This window comes from Phascolarctos cinereus, unplaced genomic scaffold (genome assembly GCF_003287225.1).
Source record: "Phascolarctos cinereus isolate Bilbo 61053 unplaced genomic scaffold, phaCin_HiC Scaffold_2;HRSCAF=192, whole genome shotgun sequence".
In the NCBI taxonomy this organism is placed as follows: Eukaryota; Metazoa; Chordata; class Mammalia; order Diprotodontia; family Phascolarctidae; genus Phascolarctos; species Phascolarctos cinereus.
This window is the reverse complement of record NW_027555625.1, coordinates 249326136-249347587: the sequence shown is the minus strand read 5'-3', so window position 1 is coordinate 249347587 and position 21452 is coordinate 249326136. Positions and strand designations below refer to the sequence as shown.

The window sequence follows — 21452 nt, the reverse complement described above, 5'->3', positions numbered from 1 at the left end:
CATTTCCAGAACACCCAATGCCAGGTGACTAGGGTGACTATATAGATTGGTCAAGGAAAATACATCTATTTGATATGAGGAGTTGATTGTGGTTACCATTTCTAGGAGTAGCCTGATCCATTGGCTCCTACCCTCCCTGACTTGCATCAGACTCCAGCCAGGAGTAGCCCAAAGCTCCAGCCCACTACTCATTCTTCCACATGCTAGGACAGAGCCAACAGGAAGGGGTCCCCCATACATTTTTGCCCTCCTCCCTTGACACCCAGCCCCCTTTTTTCCCACATAGGAATGAATGGTCCTTCCCAAATATTACTCCCAATATTAGGCCCAAATTCCCTACCTCATCCTTTGCTGACCTAATGACTTTACTGACCTGAAAGCCTCTGACTCCAGGGGGTCCTGGTGGGCCCTGTGGACCAAGCGCCCCCTGAAAGACACAAGCAAGAAAAAAACATTGTTAATGAAAGTGGTTCAGAAGCAGCCATTGAGAATGTAATGCAGAACATTATTTTACCATTTAGGTAGTAGAACCCTTTAGGCCATGGAAACCTCCAAATTCCTTAGCAAGACCCTTATCTGGTTGCTCAGGCCACAGCCCTCAGATCATATCTCTGGAAGCCTCCATTATGAGAAAGTTTGCAGATCATTATCATATCTAGATAGAGGGAGAGGGGTGTCCTTGACCAGCTCAAAAAAAAAAAAACCTCTTTCTCTTGCCTGACTTCTAAGATCCATCCCCCTCCCTGTCCTGTATACTCCCTATATAAACCCTGGCTCGACCCCTGATGTGTGCTGCTTGATTTGGATGTGAATATCCCTGGCAGCCGCGCGCTAATATAATAAAGTCCACAATTTAAAATTAGCCTGGGTGGTCAACTGGCTAATTTCTCGGTATAACAAGAAGAAACATAACAAATAAAGAACTTAATTGGAAAGAGGTGGGTCTCACCAGGGTGAAATCAAAGGGACATAGCAAAGGACCATTGCATAAAGGAGGAAGAGGTTGTTTCTTTACCCCTCCACTCCTAATTTGTTTAAAGATTCCTCGTAATGGTTCTCTGGGGTAATAACCTTTAACCCTGAGCCCCAAGAATATCAAATAGCTGGAGGACCATAAAATGGTGAAATAAATGACAGGTTGAAAGATGAGATTTCTTCAGGCTGAAAGAAGCTGAGATTGAGGTCTATAGTCAAAGAGGAAGAATGTAATACTACTTACCAAATCCTTGTGTGGATTTGGCAGATGTAATGACCCTTCTTAGAACTCAAAAGTTATTTTAGAACAAATTAAAGGCCATCTACTTGACACAGATGAAAGCAAATAGATAAGACTTAACACTTACTCCCCAACAGCAGGTATAAGCTGTAAATACAATGAGTTCAGGAAGGACTTTTGACAAAAAAAAAAGGAAATGAAAGAAATCCAGGGCCACTGAAGGGAAAATTGAGGGTAACTGGGACCTTTTTGACCTTTGAAATTATGAAAGAGAAGACAAGCTTAGTCTACCTGAACCACACAGTCAGAGCTGGAATGTTGGGCTCCCCATAGAAGGCTGTAGGTTGATCCAGGAGAAATGGTCACCAGGTAAGACCTTTCCCTAGGATCTTAACTGAAATGAGACAAGACAGCTTCTTAAGTGGTACTGGTTTCCTGGGATCAGAATGTAGGATAATGTGGGAATCCATGACTTAAAGACAATGACATCTCTTTACCCTAACACAAAGGTCAAAAGGAGGTGAGTCCACAGCCATTCAGAGGCAAGACAAGAAAAGAAAATAGCCTTTTTTTTTACTCCATGGTATTTCCTGGTCTTTTCAGTCTCCACATTTCCAACATGGAACCTGGGAAAAACTATCTAGGGGCCATGCTGAAAAGCCTAGATGCCTTCAGTGTGGTAGGCAAAGCGTCTTTGTTGTGGCTGCATGACTCAATGCTACTTGATTTGGCTTATATTTGTGAAGGTTAAAACTGAGTCACTTGTTACTCACTGATGATCCCCTGTGTCCAGCTTCTCCTCTCTCTCCAGGAACTCCAACATCTCCCTATAAATACACATAAAGGAGAGAATCAGTGGGGGTAGTTAACAACATGGAAATTACATAGCTGTAAGAATGTCAAAATTCCTTGCTTCCATTTCCCACCCCTCTGCCATTTCCCCCATCCATGTACCTCACCAGAATTAAGCAGGGAGGCAGACCAGCTATTTTCATTACCTCCTGCCAATGGGACCATCCAAGGTTGGCTGAGTTAGCCAGAGAAGTGGGTAAAAAAGGGATTGGAATAATAATAAAATAATAGCTAACATTTACATAATGCTTGAAGGTTTGCAAAGCATTTTACAAATATTACCCCATCCTCATAACAATCTTGGGGAAATGGGTACTATTATTGTACCCATATTACTGATGTGGAAACTGAGGCCAAGAGGTTAAGTAACTAGTCCAGGGCCACACAGCTAGTAAATGTCAGAGGCAGTCTTTGAATTCAAATCTTCCTGACTCTAACTCCAGTGTTCTATCTACTATACCACTTAGCTGCCTAAAAATAAATTATGTTAAGAAGTTCCAGAAGGGGAAGAAACAGTAAATATACTTACAGGCATACCAGGTTCTCCTGAAGGGCCAGCTTCACCTAGCTCTCCTTGCTTGCCCTACAAAGAGGAAAGAAATCTCAGCAATAGTCTATAGCTTCCTTTCTCCGTCTAGAGAGATGGTCCTCCCCTCCCAAATCTTTGTCTGATGGAGTTATATCAACGAGAATCATTAAATAACTCCAAAACTAGAAGTGACTTTAGCTAATTATAGCTAGCATCTATGAAGCACTTTAAGATTTGCCAAGTGCTTTACCAAGATTCTCTCATTTCATCTTCACAACAATCCTGAGAGGGAAATGCTATTATTGTCTCCATTTTACAGATGGGGGAACTGAGGCAGACAGGTTGTGACTTACCCAGGGTCACATAGTAAGTGTCTGAGTTCACGTTTGAACTCAGGTCTTCTTGACCATTCATCCAATGCTCTATTCACAGTGCGACCTAGGGATCATCTAATCTAAACCCCTCATTTTGCAAATGAGAAAGCTGAACCTCAGGATGGGGAAATGAGTGTTCAGGTTTACTTAGTTAGTAGGTGATGAAGTTGGAACTGAGATGAGACTTCTAGATTCTGAGCCCAGGGCTCTTTCTCCTATACCAGCAGTCCTCAAACTTTTGGTCTCAGGGCCCCCTGATATTCTTAACATTTTTTGAGGATTCCTTTATGATCCTAAAAATTACTGAGGACACCTAAAGAGTTTTTGGTTGTATGGTATTTACTGCATTAGAAATCAAAATGGATAATTAAAAATATATATTAATGTATTTAATGAATAATAAACTCATTACATGTTAACACAAATAACATTTTAAATTAAAAATAACCATATTTTCCAAAACAAAAAAATAGAAGAGTGGGATTGTTTGATGTATTTTTACAAATCTCTTTACTGTCTGGCTTAATAGAAGACAAATGGATTCTCATATCTGCTTCTGCATTCAATCTGTTGTGATATTGTTTTGAAGTAAACAAAGAAAATACAGTCTTACACAGATATGTAGTTGGAAAAGGATGAAACATTTTAATAGGCAAATAATATCTTATAATTATTATGGAAGTAGTTTTGACCTCTTGGAGCCTGCTGAAAGGGTTTCTGGAATCTTTTGGTCCCCCCGGTACCGACCACTGCTGTATACCATGCTGCCTTTAGGCAGTGGGAGAGACAGCACAAAATGGAATTTGGAGACAGCCTTCTTCCTTCATAAATGACAACTGGAAGCTTTGGTCATGATAACAAGCTTCCTCAAGATACAACCTTCCCATGACCATGGGAGAAAGGAACCACTTACCAGCTCCCCCTTTTCACCTTTGGCCCCAGTTCGTCCAGGCAGCCCCTGGACAGACAGAAAGGAATGCCAGCTGGTCAAAGAGTGAATGGGAACTGCTTTTACTAGTACTATCACACACCATTCTGAGCCCACATACATCACACACACTTCTGGTATTCGACTTTATACATATATATCTTGCCTCTTCAAATAAATTGTAGGATACTTGAGGGCAAGGACTCTTTATTTTCCCCACAGTGACTAGTACAGGACTGGGCACAGAGTAGCTGCTCAAATGACCAGCTGTTTATGGGACTTTAAATCAAAAACTCCCAAATCCTTCAAATTCTTCTCTTTGCCTAGTTAGCTGGGCACAGTGCCTGGCACATAGTAGGCACTTAATAAATGTTTGTTGGATTTAGCCTTAGGAGGGAAAAATCCCTCTATGGAACACATATCTCAAAGAAAGAGTGGTCATTAAAGAGTTGGTAATTTCTCCTATACATACCCCCCACCCTCACCTACCCCACCACATTATACACATATACTCAATGCCAGATATAAGAAGTCAATCAGGAAGGAAGATGAGTGTACACAGGGCTTACACTGCCCACCCCACCTTGTGCATGTACACATACATACATGCATATATACATTCTCCAGTCCTGCTACTAGTGACATGACAAGGTTCCAGAGATCTTGTCTGCCCTCTTGGCTTCCCACAAAAAAGACCCCGTAAATCTATGAAGCTTTTCTCAATGGCACCTGCCCATACCACTTACTTTACTGCAGGTCCCTGGAATAGTCAACATAGACACTCTTGGCCTTTCTTCTAACCCCCCCTCCAAACACTCCAATCCCTGAAGAGCTTGTGTATACTCACAGGGAGTCCATTGGGACCCTTCTCCCCAGGAGCACCAAATCGAGCTGCCTCACCCTATGAAAACAGAACAATTAGGAGAGAATATGAAGGTGGAGGGTAGGAAGGGGAGAGTTGAAAAAGCTCAGACTATGGAAGGGCTCACAACTGCAAGCAGGTAATAGCACTTAAAGTTTATCTGAGGGGTGGGGAACCTGCATGTGGCCTTGAGGCCACAGGTTTCCCATCCCAGGTTTATCTTATCTTATTCTTTTCAAAGGTGTGAGTCTCGAAGTCCCAGGTCAACCGTGAGCCCATTGAGGACAGGGAGTTTCTTTTCTACCTTTACCTAGCTCCCCCACAAAGGTGCTAAACATAGCCCTGGCTCCTCAGGCTATGCCAACAAACACTGGCTGAGCTGAATGGAGTGCTTCATAGTTCCTGCTTGCCCTGGTTCCTTTTCTGACCATTGCCAGGTTCAGACTCAACAGCCTCTCATCAGTCACCCACAGTTATCTGACCACACCATATAGCACATGCCACTGCCACAGCCTGGCACTTTATGAGTCTGTCCATTAAACATCTGGCTAATTCCTGGATTCTCTCCAGGGCTAGTCACCATCCCTCAGGACTAAAGCCAAATTTCAAGGCTGCTACTTGGCATGGTCCGAGGGAAGATATGCAATGGAAATGATTCAAGAGGAAGCATGGATGTTGACTACAGACCTTCTCACCGTCATATCCAGGGATCCCATCTCTGCCATCTTTGCCAGGCATACCCTGCAGAAAAGAACAAATAGCTGTCCTTACTCCCCTTCATTGCAGGGGTGGGGGTGGGGGACTGTGGATGGGGGATGTCTCTTATACTGTCAGTCATGGTTGATGCATTTTGATGAACTGCTATTCTTCTTTCTTTCAAAAATCTTGGTTGAAAGGGAGGTTTTATTGGTTAGAGGAAGAGGATAGATGAATATTTGGAAAGAAGGATAGATACCGGACCTGTCATTTTATTGGTAGAAGGAATTCTCTGGAGGTGAAATACCTTCTGTGAATGTAGGTCAGCATCTTCACTGCAACTGAGAGCCTCAGAGAATTTCTTGCTTAGAGAATTGAAATGTTAAGCGACTTTATCAGGACCACACAACCAGTGTGTCTCACAGTAGGGACTCTATCCACCATGTCATGTTGCCTTTCAGTATTTGGAAAGAGATGTGATGTAAAAAAAGAAAGGAAGGAAGGGAGGGAGAAAGTACCAAAAACAAGATTAATATTGTTAAAGAAAAATAAAAGGAACCAGCAGGTTCCAGACTTTAAAGTATGTACACTTCTCCCCTACATCTTTGCTTATGAAAATCTTGCCCAGCTCAAGGTCTATCTCCCTCCTCCACCTCAAAGCCTTTCCTGACTACCCCTGCTTTCACTGACCTCTCCTTTCTCAAATTTATCTGTATACCACATGCTTCGGTTCTTAATCATGTCCTATCCTCTAGTGTTCCACATATATCTTAGTTACTGAGGTAGGCTGTAAGTTTCCTGAGGTCAAGGACCACAACTTATTTTGTTTCCTCCATGGTAGAACTAAGTAGTGCCACCTCCCTACCCCAATTAACAGCTCACTGAATTGAATAAAACAGCTGTAAATACTAGTTATTTATAATCAGAGGGAAAGGTCCAGAAATCTGAGGATATCTAGCTCCTTAAGGGAGAATTAGGAATGCATCCAAGCATTTGTACCAACAGATGGGAACATAATGAGAGCAAAGCTTCTATTCCCATCCAGGAATTCTCAGTCTTCCTCATTCTACTCTCTTCACGCCTGCTACCATCCCATAGTAAAAAAAAGACACAGCCAAGAGTGTGCCTTCATAGGCTAAAGCTTAAGGAGACGTTTGGAGTAGCAGCAAGGGAAGAAGATGAGTAAGAGAACAGGGGGGAAAAAGAACAGGAGGGAGAGCAAAGAGAAAGAATGGTGGAGTTGGTAGCATTGACGATTCTAGAGAGGAGGTAACCCAGTTCCATGGCTCTCTCCTCCTCTGAATTACTCTGATGAGCATTCCCCATCTCTACCCCTCAACCCATGTTCAAGAAATACTACTCTGAAAGTCCCAAGAACATTTTTTTCATTGTGATTTCTGAGCTCAAAATACAATAAAATGGCTAAGTCCAAAACAGGCCTAATTTACATTCCTATTTTAAAGATATTTTGAAAGGGTATTGCTTACAGAAGATAAAATAATTATGCTGATACCAAAACCCACAGCCCAGCCAAAAGAATAAAATGTGCAAATATCTATTGTCTCTCTCTACATGGGCTGCCATTGCTACCAGGATATAGAGCAAGACTGTGACTATTTTACTGAAATAAAAGAGACTTACAGGCTCTCCAATAGGCCCAGCTACTCCAGGTAATCCTTTGGGACCAGGCCTGCCCTAAAAAAACATACAGCAAATTACCAACCACTTGGTACCCAATGAATAGTCAAACAAGCAAAGAAGATTCATACATTAGGGGAATACTGAGTCTCTGGCCAGAGCAACTTTGTGCATCTGTAGGATCTTCACTTACACCGACTTGGGAACCAGTTCAGGCCTATACTTTCTCTATAAATCTCCCACGGGTGAGGAGGGCATTCTGGCATATTCTGCAATACGATTGGCGCTAAATAACTCTCCCTCTCCTAATAATAATATATAATAGAATAACATATAATATGATCACTACCTTTGGAAACATTAGCACTGCTTTGCCTTTAATGAAGCCCCATGTTAGCTCAGGGGTCAGAGTACAAACCGAATGAGGCCAAGGTCATGAATCCAGTTCCTTCCCAGGAAAACGAGTCCTACTCTGTCTTCTGGCTACCATGCACTTCCTTACTCAGAGGTTCATGGTAAACCAAGACTTAATGAGTCTTACTGTCTTATGAGGATTACCAGGTTCAGAGAGTGTGTACAATATTGCATGCCATCCTTCTCAGCTATTGGGGACGAAGTTGGGGTGGGGGAAACCCAATCACTCAGAGTGAATGTTATACTGATGGGTCAGAAGCATCATCTTTAGAACAAAGCATTATTGCATTACTCAGTAAAGAGTTTTGATACCTTTTTTTTTAAGAGTCTGCAAAGAACTTTTGAGGAGTCAGTGGCAAAATTCAGCTGGTGAGAAATCACAAATTCTGAGGCCTGTCATGACACTGGAAAAATGGATGTCTCATTTAACTTACAAGGTCACCCTTGGGTCCACGGAATCCCTCTGGTCCCCTCTCTCCTCGATCTCCCTGAAAGTTGAGACACAGACCAAGATTATTTTCTAGGAATTGAAATATAGAGGAGAATGGCATAATTTTGCTAGCATCCTGGGAGCTACAACTGAGGTTTTTATGAGTCCCTCATAATTCTCAGTCTATAGTCAGCAATCAATACATTATTAGCAGTGATAACAACATTACCGTGAGTTCCAATAGGAGTCAGTAGTAACAGTAACACTATTACTGTGAGTATTAATGATAAGCTTGTATAATATTCTGATATTTCAAGGACCACTGTTTTCATCAGCATGGAAATTAATCCTCTCCACCAACTCAGATCTCCCAAACCTTTATAGATGGTTTTAAATTTCTATGCTGAAAAATGCATCGCTCTGCATCTAATTAAGTGCATTTAGTTATGCTGGTCATCAGAGCAAAGAAGACATAGAGTTTGTCACCCAGCCCAGATTGGAAGTTTTTCTATCCCAGGAAGACCTGTCAGAACTTGTGATTCCCTGGCATGGCCTTTGAGAACTCTAGGTCACCGCCAGACCGTGATAAAAGAGTAGAGGAGGACTGGAAGGGAAGGGAAAGGAAGGGAAGGGAAAAGAATTTTTTTTTAATGGAAAAAACAGTAATGATATTAACATAACCAGGCATTGTAATCCTAGGTAGTACTGATACTTAATAACAATATTACTCATAATAACATTTTTATTAAATGTGAATTATTTTGATGATAATTTATATTAATCATGTTAATAACAATAGCCACCAGTTAAACATTTTTTACAAAATTTGCAGATTCATTACACAACATTATCAATTGAGAAGGTGCCCTTTACTTCTGGTCACATCACCAGAGAATCTGAAAAGGTGATAATGGTATGTTGGAAAATGGTATTTGTGTGTGTGTGTGTGTGTGTGTGTGTGTGTGTGTGTGTGTGTGTTCAGGCCACATTAAGCTGAGCAATATTCTACAACTACATCTGTCATTTAAGCAGGAATTCTTTAATTCAATGTAGCCTATTTGGCTACTGTTATACTTTATAAAGGCCAGAATGAATATGAATAAAAATAGTCACCATAACATTATTCTGTCTTATTGGAATAACCAGCTTGGGGCAGTGTTTGGGTTTGTTTCTGCATGGGGATGAGAAAGGAAAGGAAGAACAGGAAAGAGAAGAAGAATGGGAACTGACCTTATAGTTCCCTCCTCATAATACTATGATAGGGTATGTAGCTAGGACTCCTGAGGAACTCTTACCCAGCTCAGGGACGATTTCCATCAAAACCTACCGGTCTGGAATCAACCATCAGACAGGGAGAGAGCTCTGATAACACTCAATTCTATCTCTGTCCCCAGGATGAACTATTGATGCTAATCCCCACATCCACGATACCCAGTTTGGATCCAAATTTTGTGTAGAAGTTTCCAGGACAGGCTGATGATTCTAACCTTACTTTTGATGGGGGAAGGGAGGGATTGTTAAAGCACTGGAAGCAAATCCTGGAGTTTGAGAACATGAGGTAGAAGAAGCAGAGTGAGATAGCCCTGTGATATGTAGAATGATACGTACAACTTTCCCAGGCGGTCCTGGAACTCCTGGGGGCCCTCGGAAGCCAATTGGTCCCTGTAAAGAAGATCCACACATTAGGGGGATACTGAGTCTCTGGCCAGAGCAACATTGTACAACTGGGAGACCTTCACTCACACAAAATCTCCCCAATAAGGGACCCAGTTCAGGCCCATACCCTCACTATAACTCTCCAGGGAGTGGAAAGGGCATTCCTGGTATATTTTGCACTATAACTGGCTCTAATTAGCTCTCCCCCTCCTAATACTAAATTAGCTAGTACTTAAGTAGCACTTCATGTTTTTAAGGTATTCCTTAATAAGCGCCGGACCTGAAGTCAGGAAGATCTGAGTTCAAATCCAAGCTCAGACATTTACAAGTCTGGACAAGTCACTTAACTTTTCTCTGTCTCAGTTTCCTCATCTGTAAAATGAGGATAATAATAGCACCTACCTCCCAGGGTTGTTGTGGAGATGAAATGACATGATCATTGTAAAGCACTTAACACAGTGCCTGGTACATAATGAGCCCTTTATGAATGTTGTTGTTGTTATTGTTTTCCTTAATCTATATTCAAGAATCAAATCTAGAACAAGTACTAGCTCTGGAATCAGAGGATCTAGGTTGAAATCCCAACCTTGATACTTACCACCTGGGTATAATTGGGTAAGTCACCTAACTTCCCTGGATTTCTGTCTCCCACCCTCTAAAATGAGAGGGCTGGAATAGATGGCCTCTGGGGTCCTTACCTATTCTTCTAGATCTATGATCCTTTAAGTCCTACCTCCTCTACAAAGCTAAGGTCTAGCCTTCTTGTAATCATTACCTATTTATCTTGTATATAGCTATTTATATGTATTTGTTTCCTTGTCATCTTCCCCCATTAGATTGTAAGCTCCTTGAGGGCAGAGACTGTCTTTTGGCTCTTTTTGAATCCCGAGTACTTAGCACAGTGTCTGGAACGTTGTAGATGCTTTATAGATGCTTAATGACTGACTAATCCATCCTACATTGATAAAGCATGACTACAAGCATAACATGTTCCTTCTCAAAAACCTTTGGTGACTCCCTATCACCCAATCAATATTGCATACAGTTCTGGGTGCTACATTTTAGCAATGACATTGACAAGTTGGAGCATTTCCAGAGGCAGGTGACCAGAATGCTGAAAAATCAGGAAAACATGCCCCATGAAGATCAGTTGCAGGAAATGGAGATTTTTAGCCTAGAGAAGAGAAGATGTTTAGGCTGGAGGGAGGTGGGAAAACATGATCATTTTCTTCAAGTATTTGCAGGCTACCACTGTGGAGAAGGAAATAGCTGTGTTCTCCTTGGCCTCAGAGGCCAGAAACAAGAACAATGGATAGAAATCAGAAACATTGATGTAGGCTTGACACATGGAAAAATTTACTGACAGCTGGAGTTGTCCAAAAGTGGAATGGGCATTTCAGGAGGTTATAGGTTCTCCATCGCTGGAAGCCTTCAAGTGGATTCTGGATGACCATTTGTTGAGGCTGTTGTTGAGAAGTGGCCTGTTTAGATGTACTTTTGTCAAATGACTTCTGAGCTACCCTCCAACTTTGAGATTCAGGGATGATTCTGTAAAGCTGTGCCGTGGCATCCAAGGCCTACCATAAGATGGCCTCAACTTGTCTTTCTAACCTTATTTCCTTCCAGTCTTTTAATGAATCCAATATTCCAGACAAATTAAACAACTTGCCATTCGCCAATCATATCAAAAAGGAGAATCCTGCACTAGGTGAGTGGGAAACTGGGCTTTCTTCATATTCTGAGACCATTCTTTGATATTACACATATGGAAAGAGAGTCAAAGGTATAAAGCAGGGTACCATCAGCCCAGTGCTGATGAAATAGGAAATAGGCAGTACTTACACGATCTCCAGGTGGCCCCAGTGCACCAGTCAGTCCCCTTAAGCCCCTAGGGCCCTGTAGGAAAAAGGAAGTAGATGAGACTGAAGGGACCAAGTTAAATGGAGAGGACATAGTGAAGAGCTAGGGAAGAAACAGTTGCAATAGATTGTGATGTTTGTGTTGTTTTAAACAAGGAAACTTTGAGGGGAAGACATCTTGCATGGGGCCATCTTGAATAAACCGTTGATTTTGCAGCTGCAAGATTGAAGATTATACAAAGGCCACTTGGCTCAGGGCCATGTGCAGAGTTTTGAAAGCATGGAATTCTTCTCAGGCTGGGAAAACAGGGTTTTCGTATCCAGGAAAGAAGCCAAGTGATTGAGGGAACTCTTTTGGTTAGGGATTGTCCAAAAAAGCATACACTCCCTAACACTGTCTAATAACCATGGTGGAGGAAGAAGGTCATCATGAATTGTGATTCTTTTTAGTCTTCAATTCCTGAGACTATCTGTTAAATAAAAGCTTTTGCCTTGATTGTAACAACTAGAAAATGAAAGTATCTTTGAATTTCCATAAATCTCATTTTTCACACTGGGCATCAGAACACAGGAAATACATTTTCGTGTGCCAATAAATCTAACTGATGCAGAGATGTTGTTCATGCAATCATTCTCTGAAATAAAAGGCTAAACAACAACACAATTCAAAAATAGATTACTTGTTCCTTCTTTGATGCAATGTTTGATACATTTTACAAATTACTATATTTGGCTAAAATGGCAGTCAAGGCTAGAGGGAGCCTTGGGAGGTGGAGAGTAGAAGGACCTGAAAGATCTAATTTTGAGCCCAGCTTAAGCTGTGTTACATCCCACCCTTCAGGTCATCTCATTTGAACCTTTCCCAGTTCTTACCTGTAGACCAATGGTTCCAGGAATACCAGCAGGCCCTGGGGGACCAGGATCACCCTGCAATGGAGATCACTGCTGGCTTAGAAAGGGCATAGTCACATGTCTATCTGACACATCTGCATCCCTTCATGAATAACTTCAATCCTTTTGTGAATGTTCTGCCTCATCCCACCCCAAAAGCACACCTCAATGTCCCCTTCCATACCAAAATGTACTCACCCTCACACATATGGGACATGATTTTGTTTAGTCTCTATTCTGTCTTCTGCTTGAGATTATGAGTTTACAGAGGACAAGGACCCACAATGAGTCATTTTGTATGCCTATCTTAGTGCCCCACACCAAAAAGTGCTTAAAGAGCCTGGACACTAAAATTATGTTGCACCCCCCCAGCAAACCCATTGTGCTATCATCTCCACAGGAGCAGCCTTCTTTCTTCCTCAATGATAGATAAACACAGCTCAGTGGCATTTACCTTCTCTCCATCTTTCCCCACTTCTCCTTGCTCCCCTTTGTAACCAGTGGGTCCCTGAGAGCGGAAAAGATAAAGAACATATCAGACTTCCTAGGTCCTAGGACTTCAGTACACCTTAGAGCTGCATGTCAATTTCTAACTGAGGCAGAGCAGAAGGGCTGTAGTAACAGGGGGTCCTCCATCTGAAGCCAAGCCCTAGAGAATACCATACAGTAAAAGCAAGCAAACAAGCAAACAAAAAGCCAACTGTAATAACAATAGCCTGAGTGTATCCCTTCTTTAAAGATGAAGAGACTGAGAACTATGAATAGTAAGTAGCTAGTTCAAGGGTTGCCCAGTTAGTTATTAGTGCTTAAACTATGTTTTCCAAACTCCTAGACCATTGTTTTTTTCCCTTATGCTACCCCAGCTCTCCTTTCCTCTGGGTGACTGATGTTGAATAATTGGATGTCAGCTTCATCCATACCTTGCTACTTGCTAGAAATCCATTTGGTAATAAATACTGCTTTGAAAATAGTTGTTGCATGTGGAAGGAGGCAGGGTTGGAGAGCTGTACTTGGACACAAAACCAGCTTCATTTCAACCTAAAAAGCTCCTTACACCTTGTTTTGGCCAAATGACAGTAAATCAGAGGTCTACACTTGTCAGATTCAATAATTCGATTAGACAGTTCCATAGCACCTACTATGTGCAAGGTACTATATTGTGTCGAGTATCATTTTTTTTTGAGGGGTCAGTGTATTGGTGCTGGTGGGGTCTGAACCTGTGCTTCTGATAGTGCTGGGGGATTCCCAATATGACAACTCTCTCTCTACCAATGCAGCTCAACATCTGATCTGTAATACAGAGTTAGCTGGGGCACTGGGTGTCTTGCCCAGGATCACATAATTTGTCTATGTCCAGTATTCCATACAAACTAAACATTCCAGACAAACAGGTCTTGAGCCTAGGTCTTCCTGACTCCAACACTAACTCTCTATTGACTGGAGACAAAAGAGAGAGAGAGAGAGAGAGAGAGAGAGAGAGAGAGAGAGAGAGAGAGAGAGAGAGAGAGAGAGAGAGAGAAGAAGGAAGGAAGGAAGGAAAGAAGGAAGAAAGACAGAAAGGAAGGAAGGAAGGAAGGAAGGAAGGAAGGAAGGAAGGAAGGAAGGAAGGAAGGAAGGAAGGAAGGAAGGAAGGGAGAGAGGAAGGAAGGAAGGAAGGGAGGGAGGGAGGGAGGAAGGGAGGGATGAAAGGAAGGAAGAAGAGAGGGAGGAAAGGAAGGGAGAAAGGGGAGAAGGAAGGGAGGGAGGAAAGGAAGGAAGGAGGGAGGGAGGAAAGAAAGGAAGGGAGGAAGAGAGGAAGGAATGTAGAATGGAGGGAAGGAAGAAAGAAAGGGAGGGAGGGAGGAAGGGAGGAAGGAATGAAGAACTGAGGGAAGGAAAGAAAGAAAAGAAGAAAAGAAAAATCCCTAAACTCTAAGAGCTGACATTATCTTGGATGGTTACGTCCCAGCATTACAAACACTGGAATGAACAGGACAGCTTTACAAGGTTACAATGGCTCCCTATTGACTCTTTAAGATTAAATCCTGCTTCCGAAGTCAGGTCTGTGACACCCAGCAATTGTATATCTTGCTTTGACCTGTGGGCTTACCTTGAATCCTGGCATTCCTGGGGGTCCAGGGGGTCCAGGTGGGCAGATAGCTGGACACTGCAAGAGAACAAGAGATCTAGGATCAGAAATTTTTCTTTTCAATCACCTCCTGACTGCAGAAAGACATAAAGAGCAAATTTGAGTCAAAGGTCTAGGAGCTTGAGGGCAGAACTAAGATGGCTTCAAAAAGGCAGGGACTCACCTGAGCTCTTCCTAAAACCTCCCTGAACAACTTTAAATAATGCCTCAAAACAAAATCTGGAGCAGCAGAGCCCACAAAATGATCGGATGAAACAATTTGAAACAACACAACTTAGAAGGTTGGCGGGAAAGGTCTGTTGCATGCAGGTGAGAGTGGAGCTTGGTCCAGTGCAGGCCACTCCCCAGCAAACCAGCAGCAGGCCTCGGGGGCTATTGAATCAGTGGCCCCAGTGGTAGTTTCTGTACCTCTCAGTTTGTAGACAGTAAGGGGATCAGACAACACGTCAGAAGCTTACAGGGGCCCCTTTGCCATCACCGGGGGTAGGACTATGTTGCATTGCCCATACTTGGATCTGGATCGCACTCCTGGGTCTCAGTATCAAGGCAAGGAGAAGCACTAGCCTACCAGAGCTCATGGCCACAGGGGAGCTGGGACCCTGCTCACAGCTCCAGGGTAGAAAAGAAAGCTTGTGGTCACTCACAGACCAGAGCACAGGCCAGGAGAATAGTAAACAGACCTGTCCCTACATCATACCACCTTGGAAGAACTGAAAACTTACAGGGCCCCAGAATTATCTCTGAAAACATCTGCACAAAATGCTTGAAACTTAGGACAGCGCCCCCTCCACTCCAGAAGCAGAATCCAACTTTAGCATAGCGTTAAAAGTCAAGAAACAGGCAGGAAGGGGCGGCTAGGTGGCACGGTGGACAGAGTACTAACCCTCGAGTCAAGAGGACCTGAGTTCAAGTGTGGCCTCAGACACATGATACTTACTAGCTGTGTGACCCTGGGCAAGTCACTTAACCCTGATTGCTGAAGAAGAAGAAGAAGAAGAAGAAGAAAAGAAGAAGAAGAAGAAGAAGAAGAAGAAGAAGAAGAAGAAGAAGAAGAAGAAGAAGAAGAAGAAGAAGAAGAAAAGAAAGAAACAAGCTGGAAAAATGGGCAAATAGCAGGAAAAGATCCTGACTATAGAAAGCTACTATGGTTACAGGGAAGATCAAAACACAAACTCAGAAAAAGATAACAAAGTCAAAAGTGCTACATCAAAAGCCTCAAAGAAAAATATGAATTAATCTCAGATCATGCAAGAACTCAAAAAGGATTTTAAAAATCAAATAAAAGAAGTAGAGGAAAAATTGGGAAGAGAAATGAGAGTGATGCAAGAAAATCATGAAAAAAAAAAGACTCAACAGTTTGGTAAAGAAGGCACAAAAAAATACTGAAGAAAACAATAGCTTAAAAAACAGAATAGGCCAAATATTAAAAGAGGCACAAAAATGCAATGAAGAGAAGAATGCCTTGAAAAGCAAAACTGGCCAAATGGCCAAAAATTCACTGAAGAAAACTCCTTAAAAGCAGAATTGGCTAAATAGAAAAAGAGGTACAAAACTTCACTGAAGAAAGGAACTCCTTAAAAAATAGAATTGACCAAATGGAAAATGAAATATAAAAGCTCAATGAAGAAAATAATTCCTTAAAAATTAGAGTTGGGGGCAGCTAGGTGGTGCAGTGGATAGAGCAATGGCCCTGGATTCAGGAGAATCTGAGTTTAAATGTGGCCTCAGACACATAACACTTACTAGCTGTGTGACCCTGGGCAAGTCACTTAATCCCATTGCCTAGGCCCCCCCCCCAAAAAAAATTTGAGTTGGGCAAGTGGAAGCTAAATGACTTTATAAGACATCAAGAAACAATAAAATAAAATAAAAATCAGAAGAATTAAAAAATAGAAGAAAATGTGAAATATTTCATTGGAAAAAAAATAACTGACCTGGAAAATAGATCAAAGAGAGAAAATTTAAGAATTATTGGACTACCTGAAATCCATAATCAAAAAAAAAAGAGTCTGGGCGTCATCTTTCAAGAAATTATCAAGGAGAACTACCCTAATATTCTAGAACCAGAGGGTAAAATAGAAATTGAAAGAATTCATTGATCATCTCCTGAAAAAGATCCCAAAATTAAAACTTCCAGGAATAATAAAGCCAAATTCAAGAACTCACAGGTCAAGGAGAAAATAGTTCAAGCAGCAAAAAAGAAATAATTCAAATATAATGGAGCCACAGTCAGGATAATAAAGGAAATGAGTACACAAAGCCTACTTCTAAGATGAATAAATGAATGAATGAAAAACATTTATTAAATTATTACTATATGCCAAGTACTGAGTTAAGCATGGAGGAAACAAATTAAAAAGCTAGATAGTGCCTGCCCTCAAGGAGTTTACACTTTAATGGGAGAGGCAACATTTATAGAGAGGAGTGGTGGGAATCACAGAGTAGTGAGTGCAGCAATAGAAAAATCTGTTGATACACCCTATCCAGAGGTAATTACAGTGTTGATTCGAATACAGAAGGATGACTTTCCACCAAGGAAGGCAGGAACAAACATTTATTAGGCATTTACTATGTGCTAGGAACTGTGCTAAGCATTTACAAATAGTATTTCATTCGATCCTCACAATAACCATATGAAGTAAGTACTATTATTATCTTCTTTTTACAGTTGAGGAAACTGAGGCAGAGAGAAGTTAAGTAACTTGCCAGGTCATACACCTAGTAAGTGAGGTTGGATTTGAACTCAGGTCTTCCTGACTACAGTCTATGTGCTCTATTCACTGTGCCACTTAGCTGCCTTGATGACTAGTCAAGGTTCAGACCCAGCCAGCAATGACAAAAAATGGGAGCAAATATAGGAAATCTGCCAGGCTCAGATCAGTGACCCTTAACTGAAACCACAGAAAGTTGGTTAGATGGAATAGGAGGGTTGATTTTCATAACCTTTCCTTCATTTTTTTCCCCCTGTCTTACATGGTGTGTATGGACAGACTTCACTTTAAGAAAACCCATTATTTCAGCATCTAAATTCTCAAGATAGATTGAGAGGGTAGCTAGTCACTGTTGGCTTTACAAAAGGATTTTTCATCTCACCAAGGACTCTTAGTTCTTGAAAATGGCAAGCTCTCTTGCATTTAAAACAATGATTTACATAAAGCTCATTCCCCAAAAATCTTTTCAGGACACAAAATGTCCATCTGTAGTTATGCAGCAACTTCCTCCCAGCACTCTCTGACTCATCTCCTTTCTTTTTTTTTTTTTTTTGGTGAGGCAATTGGGATTAACTGACTTCCCCAGAGTCACACAGCTAGTGAGTGTTATGTGTCTGAGGCCGGATTTGAACTCAGGTATTCCTGACTTCAGGGCTGGTGCTCTATCCAGTGCGCCACCTAGCTGCCCCTCATCTCCATTTCTCAAAGGAGTAAACTAAGGCTTCCAGAGGGTAAGAGAACATTCCAAAACACACAGAGCAAATTAGTATAAAAACCGGGATAGAAATCCCAATATCCAACCTCAGGGCTTTCTGACAATGATAGCTCACATTTCCGTCATATTTTAAATTTTTAAAAGTCCTCTCCTAACAATGACATGAGTTAGAGATTCCAAGAAGTACTATGCTCAACAAGTAAACATCACAAGACTTGTTATTAGGGAACTGAGGCAGTTAGGTGGCATAGTATAGAGCACTGGGTCTAGAGTCAGAAAGTTCTGAGTTCAGATTCTGCCTTAGATATTACTAAGTGTGTGACACTGGGCAAGTCACTTGACTTCTGTCCGTCTCAGTTTGCTCAACTGAAGTGAGGATAATAGTAGCACCTACCTCAAAGGGTTGTTGTAAAGATCAAATGAGATATCTGTAAAGTGCTTAGCACAGTTCCTGGCATATAGTACGTTTTATATATTTATTCTCCTTTTAATTTGTTTAATTTATTCCCTTTTAAATAAATTAAGTATTTATTCTCTTCCCCTCCTTCCCTAAATGGATGGTAGTAAGCATCAGGGCAGAACTCAGGTCTTTTGATTCCAAATCGGTACTAGTTGCCTTTCCTACCACAGGTGACTATTGCAATAACCATCAGGCTAGCCTGCCTCTTTTTTCTTTAGTACAAAGCAGGCAGATTAATTAGGAGTCCAAAAGGGGAGGACCAGTGAGAGAAGCTATAAAGTTCTCAAATAAGATGAACTCAGTTCTGCCACCAAAAAGCTGGCTATATTTTTTTGAAAAAAGTAAAGTCCACAGTTTATTATTAGCTCTCAAAAAGGAGGGAAAAAATTACCCTCCCCCAAAATGTTTTTTTTTAAATACACAGAAGTGAGGTGTTAACAGATGTTGTCATAAACAGCAGTGCTGCCAATTGAGTTTTTTCAAAGGGAAGCTGGAAATAGTTTGCAGTAGGGGTGAGAATAAATGAAGCAATATTTCTGTCAGTGGCACCATTTGATAAACTGATCATAGGATCGTAGTTTTAAAGTTGAAAAGAACCTCTCAGACCATCTGTTCCAGGTATTAAACACCATGGTCTACAACCTAAACTAGATTAAAATGTTATTGGGAAATATTTAACAAAATAAAAATGCAATAAAACATAAATAATGTTAATATGTGGTTTTCAAGTCAATATGTGGCCTGCAGGGATGATTTTGTAGGTTTAGTGGTCCATTTCTATTTGAATGACTTTGATACCACTGATTTAGTCCAAGCCCCCATTTTGCAAATGAGGAAACTGAGGGCTCAGAAAGTTTAAGTAACAGTTCTATATAGCTAGAACGTGAATGAAGCAGGATTCAAAATCAGGTCTTCCTTACTCTAGTAGAGTGCTTTATCTATCATGCCACCTAGCTACCTTGAGGTAAAAAATGAGCCCCAAGGTACATACTAGTATCTGGCAATCCTCAAGGCTTTTGTAGGATGGCCCAAAGACACCGTGTTTAATCCAACCTTGCAAATTAAATTTCATCCCATCTTTCTCCTCATGTAAGTTAGATAATGTTTAAATGTAACATTATATGCTCCTTTCTTGATACATTGTTACTCTAGCTGAGTAACTTTCTGCAAGAAGGATGCAACCTTAGCCTTACAAACATGGCAGACCATCTTCAGTAAGCATAGCACATTTCAGCTCCCTTCTTTTTCCAGGGGCCTCAAAACATTTTATATCCACGCTTCAAATGCCTCAGCCTTACTGATCCTCTTTGAGAAAAGGCAGACAACATCCTCTCCATTCTCCAGATTAAAAAAAGACATACAACAACAACATAGAGATATTAAATCACTTGTTCACGATCACATGACCAAACTAGGGCTGGAACCGAGACTAAAATCCAGGGCTCCTCACCTGGCCCTCTCCATTTGCCTGTCTCTTGGTTTCTGATGACTGTATACTTAGGCCCAAGTCAACCCCTCTAGAAAACAAAGAAAAAATCCTACCTGGAGGTCACCAGCACCATCAGGAAGAACCCCTGGGTGTCCCTGAAATTAAAAAAAAGAATTAGGGCATCAACTGAAGCATTCAGATCCTTCCCTCTTTGTCTCATTCTCCATTTCCACTGGAGACTCACCTGAAGACTTTGGAATTATCCTCAACATTGCTTCATTTATCTGCTTTCTGCCTTCCCAGTTTTATTATGAACTCCCCAATCAGAAGGACCAACCTCTTCCACTCACTGATTTGCTGCCATAGTGCCTACTACAGGGCTCACTACAGTGCCTACTACAACAAACCCAGTGACTGCCAGTGAGTTCTTATTCACTGATGAGTGGGTTGATTGAGTGATGAAGTCTCAAGCTAGGACGTTCTAGCATTCTCTGATCAGAGAGAAAATAGAAATAAGCAGGAGGTCTCTGAAGGGGGCACCCTCCACCCCTGCAAGTCTAGTCTCCAGGTACCAGGGTTAATTATGGCACAAGAAAATAAGTACAAGCTTGTCAGCCCATGTTTGCAAAGCTGTCTTCCCAAAGGGGATAGTGGTATAGTAACTCAGTTATCTGCCAGCAATTTCCTCTAGAGCAAAAGGTCTTACCCTGGGGTCCAGAAAATTGTGCTTTAAAAATTTATATATCTTGATAACAGTATTTCAATTTAATTTGTTTTCTTTATTTTATTTTATGCATTTAGAAACATTATTCTGAGAAGAGGTCCAAAGTCTTCACCAGATTGCTAAATGGGTCCATATCACAAAAAAGCTCAGAACACTTTCTCTAGAGAATGGGGATAAAGTGAAATCCTTCTAGTCACATCTCATACTTCTTGCCAAGGAGCAACACAGGGGGCTAACAAGCCTTTCCCATTTTGCAAATGAGGAATTTTTCTGTGGTCGATTGGATATGTTCCTTCCTGAAAGAATACAGGTGGCCTAAACTCCTGGACACAGCTCTATGTGTTGACTTATAACAAGTATTCAATAAATGTTGTATGAATGGATGGGTAAATGAAGGACAGATCTACTTGAACTGGGAAAGATCTCACCTCTGACACCCCAGACAATCCCTTTTCTTCAAGTCCTATCTTCTCCTAAGAATTAGTCTTTTTTCTTTCCTAGAGCCTGAGGAACTTAATACACAACTCATTGTCTAGGAGTTTGGCCTTAGCAGAAGAAAGAGATCCTGGGCCCATCCCAATATTAATCTTTTCTTCTGTCCATCTGTTTCTCAAACCCTCCACCTCTGACCATGAAAACCCTGGACTTTCTTTGCTCTCAGCAAGTCAGTGCTAGTACTTACGGGAGGTCCTGGAGGACCTGGGGGACCAGGAAGACCTGGGAGTCCAGATGGTCCCTAGGAAAGGGAAGAATCATGGCTCAGAAAGGGTACAACTGTCACTCTTAGGTTGGGAAAGACAAGCAACGATGAAAGTTCCCACTAATAATGACCCAACTTTCCCCAGTCCATTCTCTCTCTGTTCCAACAACAGGCTGATATAACTCCTGACAGGCCTCCCTCCCACCTTGAACATCTGTCTCACTCACTCACTCACATCCA

The 21452-nt window shown here is 41.5% G+C and overlaps 1 protein-coding gene across 1 annotated transcript in view; it reads right to left on the bottom strand.

Annotated features, from left to right (window-relative positions):
• Nucleotides 1–21452, bottom strand: part of COL9A3 (collagen type IX alpha 3 chain) — a 53642-nt gene that overhangs the window by 17755 nt on the left and 14435 nt on the right. Inside the window, exons 9-23 of the mRNA XM_020981548.2 lie at nucleotides 21195–21248; nucleotides 19902–19943; nucleotides 14435–14491; nucleotides 12800–12853; nucleotides 12328–12381; nucleotides 11438–11491; nucleotides 9548–9601; nucleotides 7944–7997; nucleotides 7099–7152; nucleotides 5449–5502; nucleotides 4747–4800; nucleotides 3885–3929; nucleotides 2598–2651; nucleotides 1990–2043; nucleotides 374–427 (exon numbers count right to left, since the gene is read on the bottom strand). Coding sequence (XP_020837207.1) covers nucleotides 374–427; nucleotides 1990–2043; nucleotides 2598–2651; nucleotides 3885–3929; nucleotides 4747–4800; nucleotides 5449–5502; nucleotides 7099–7152; nucleotides 7944–7997; nucleotides 9548–9601; nucleotides 11438–11491; nucleotides 12328–12381; nucleotides 12800–12853; nucleotides 14435–14491; nucleotides 19902–19943; nucleotides 21195–21248 — 792 coding nt within the window. The remainder of the gene's footprint in view (nucleotides 1–373; nucleotides 428–1989; nucleotides 2044–2597; nucleotides 2652–3884; nucleotides 3930–4746; nucleotides 4801–5448; nucleotides 5503–7098; nucleotides 7153–7943; nucleotides 7998–9547; nucleotides 9602–11437; nucleotides 11492–12327; nucleotides 12382–12799; nucleotides 12854–14434; nucleotides 14492–19901; nucleotides 19944–21194; nucleotides 21249–21452) is intronic.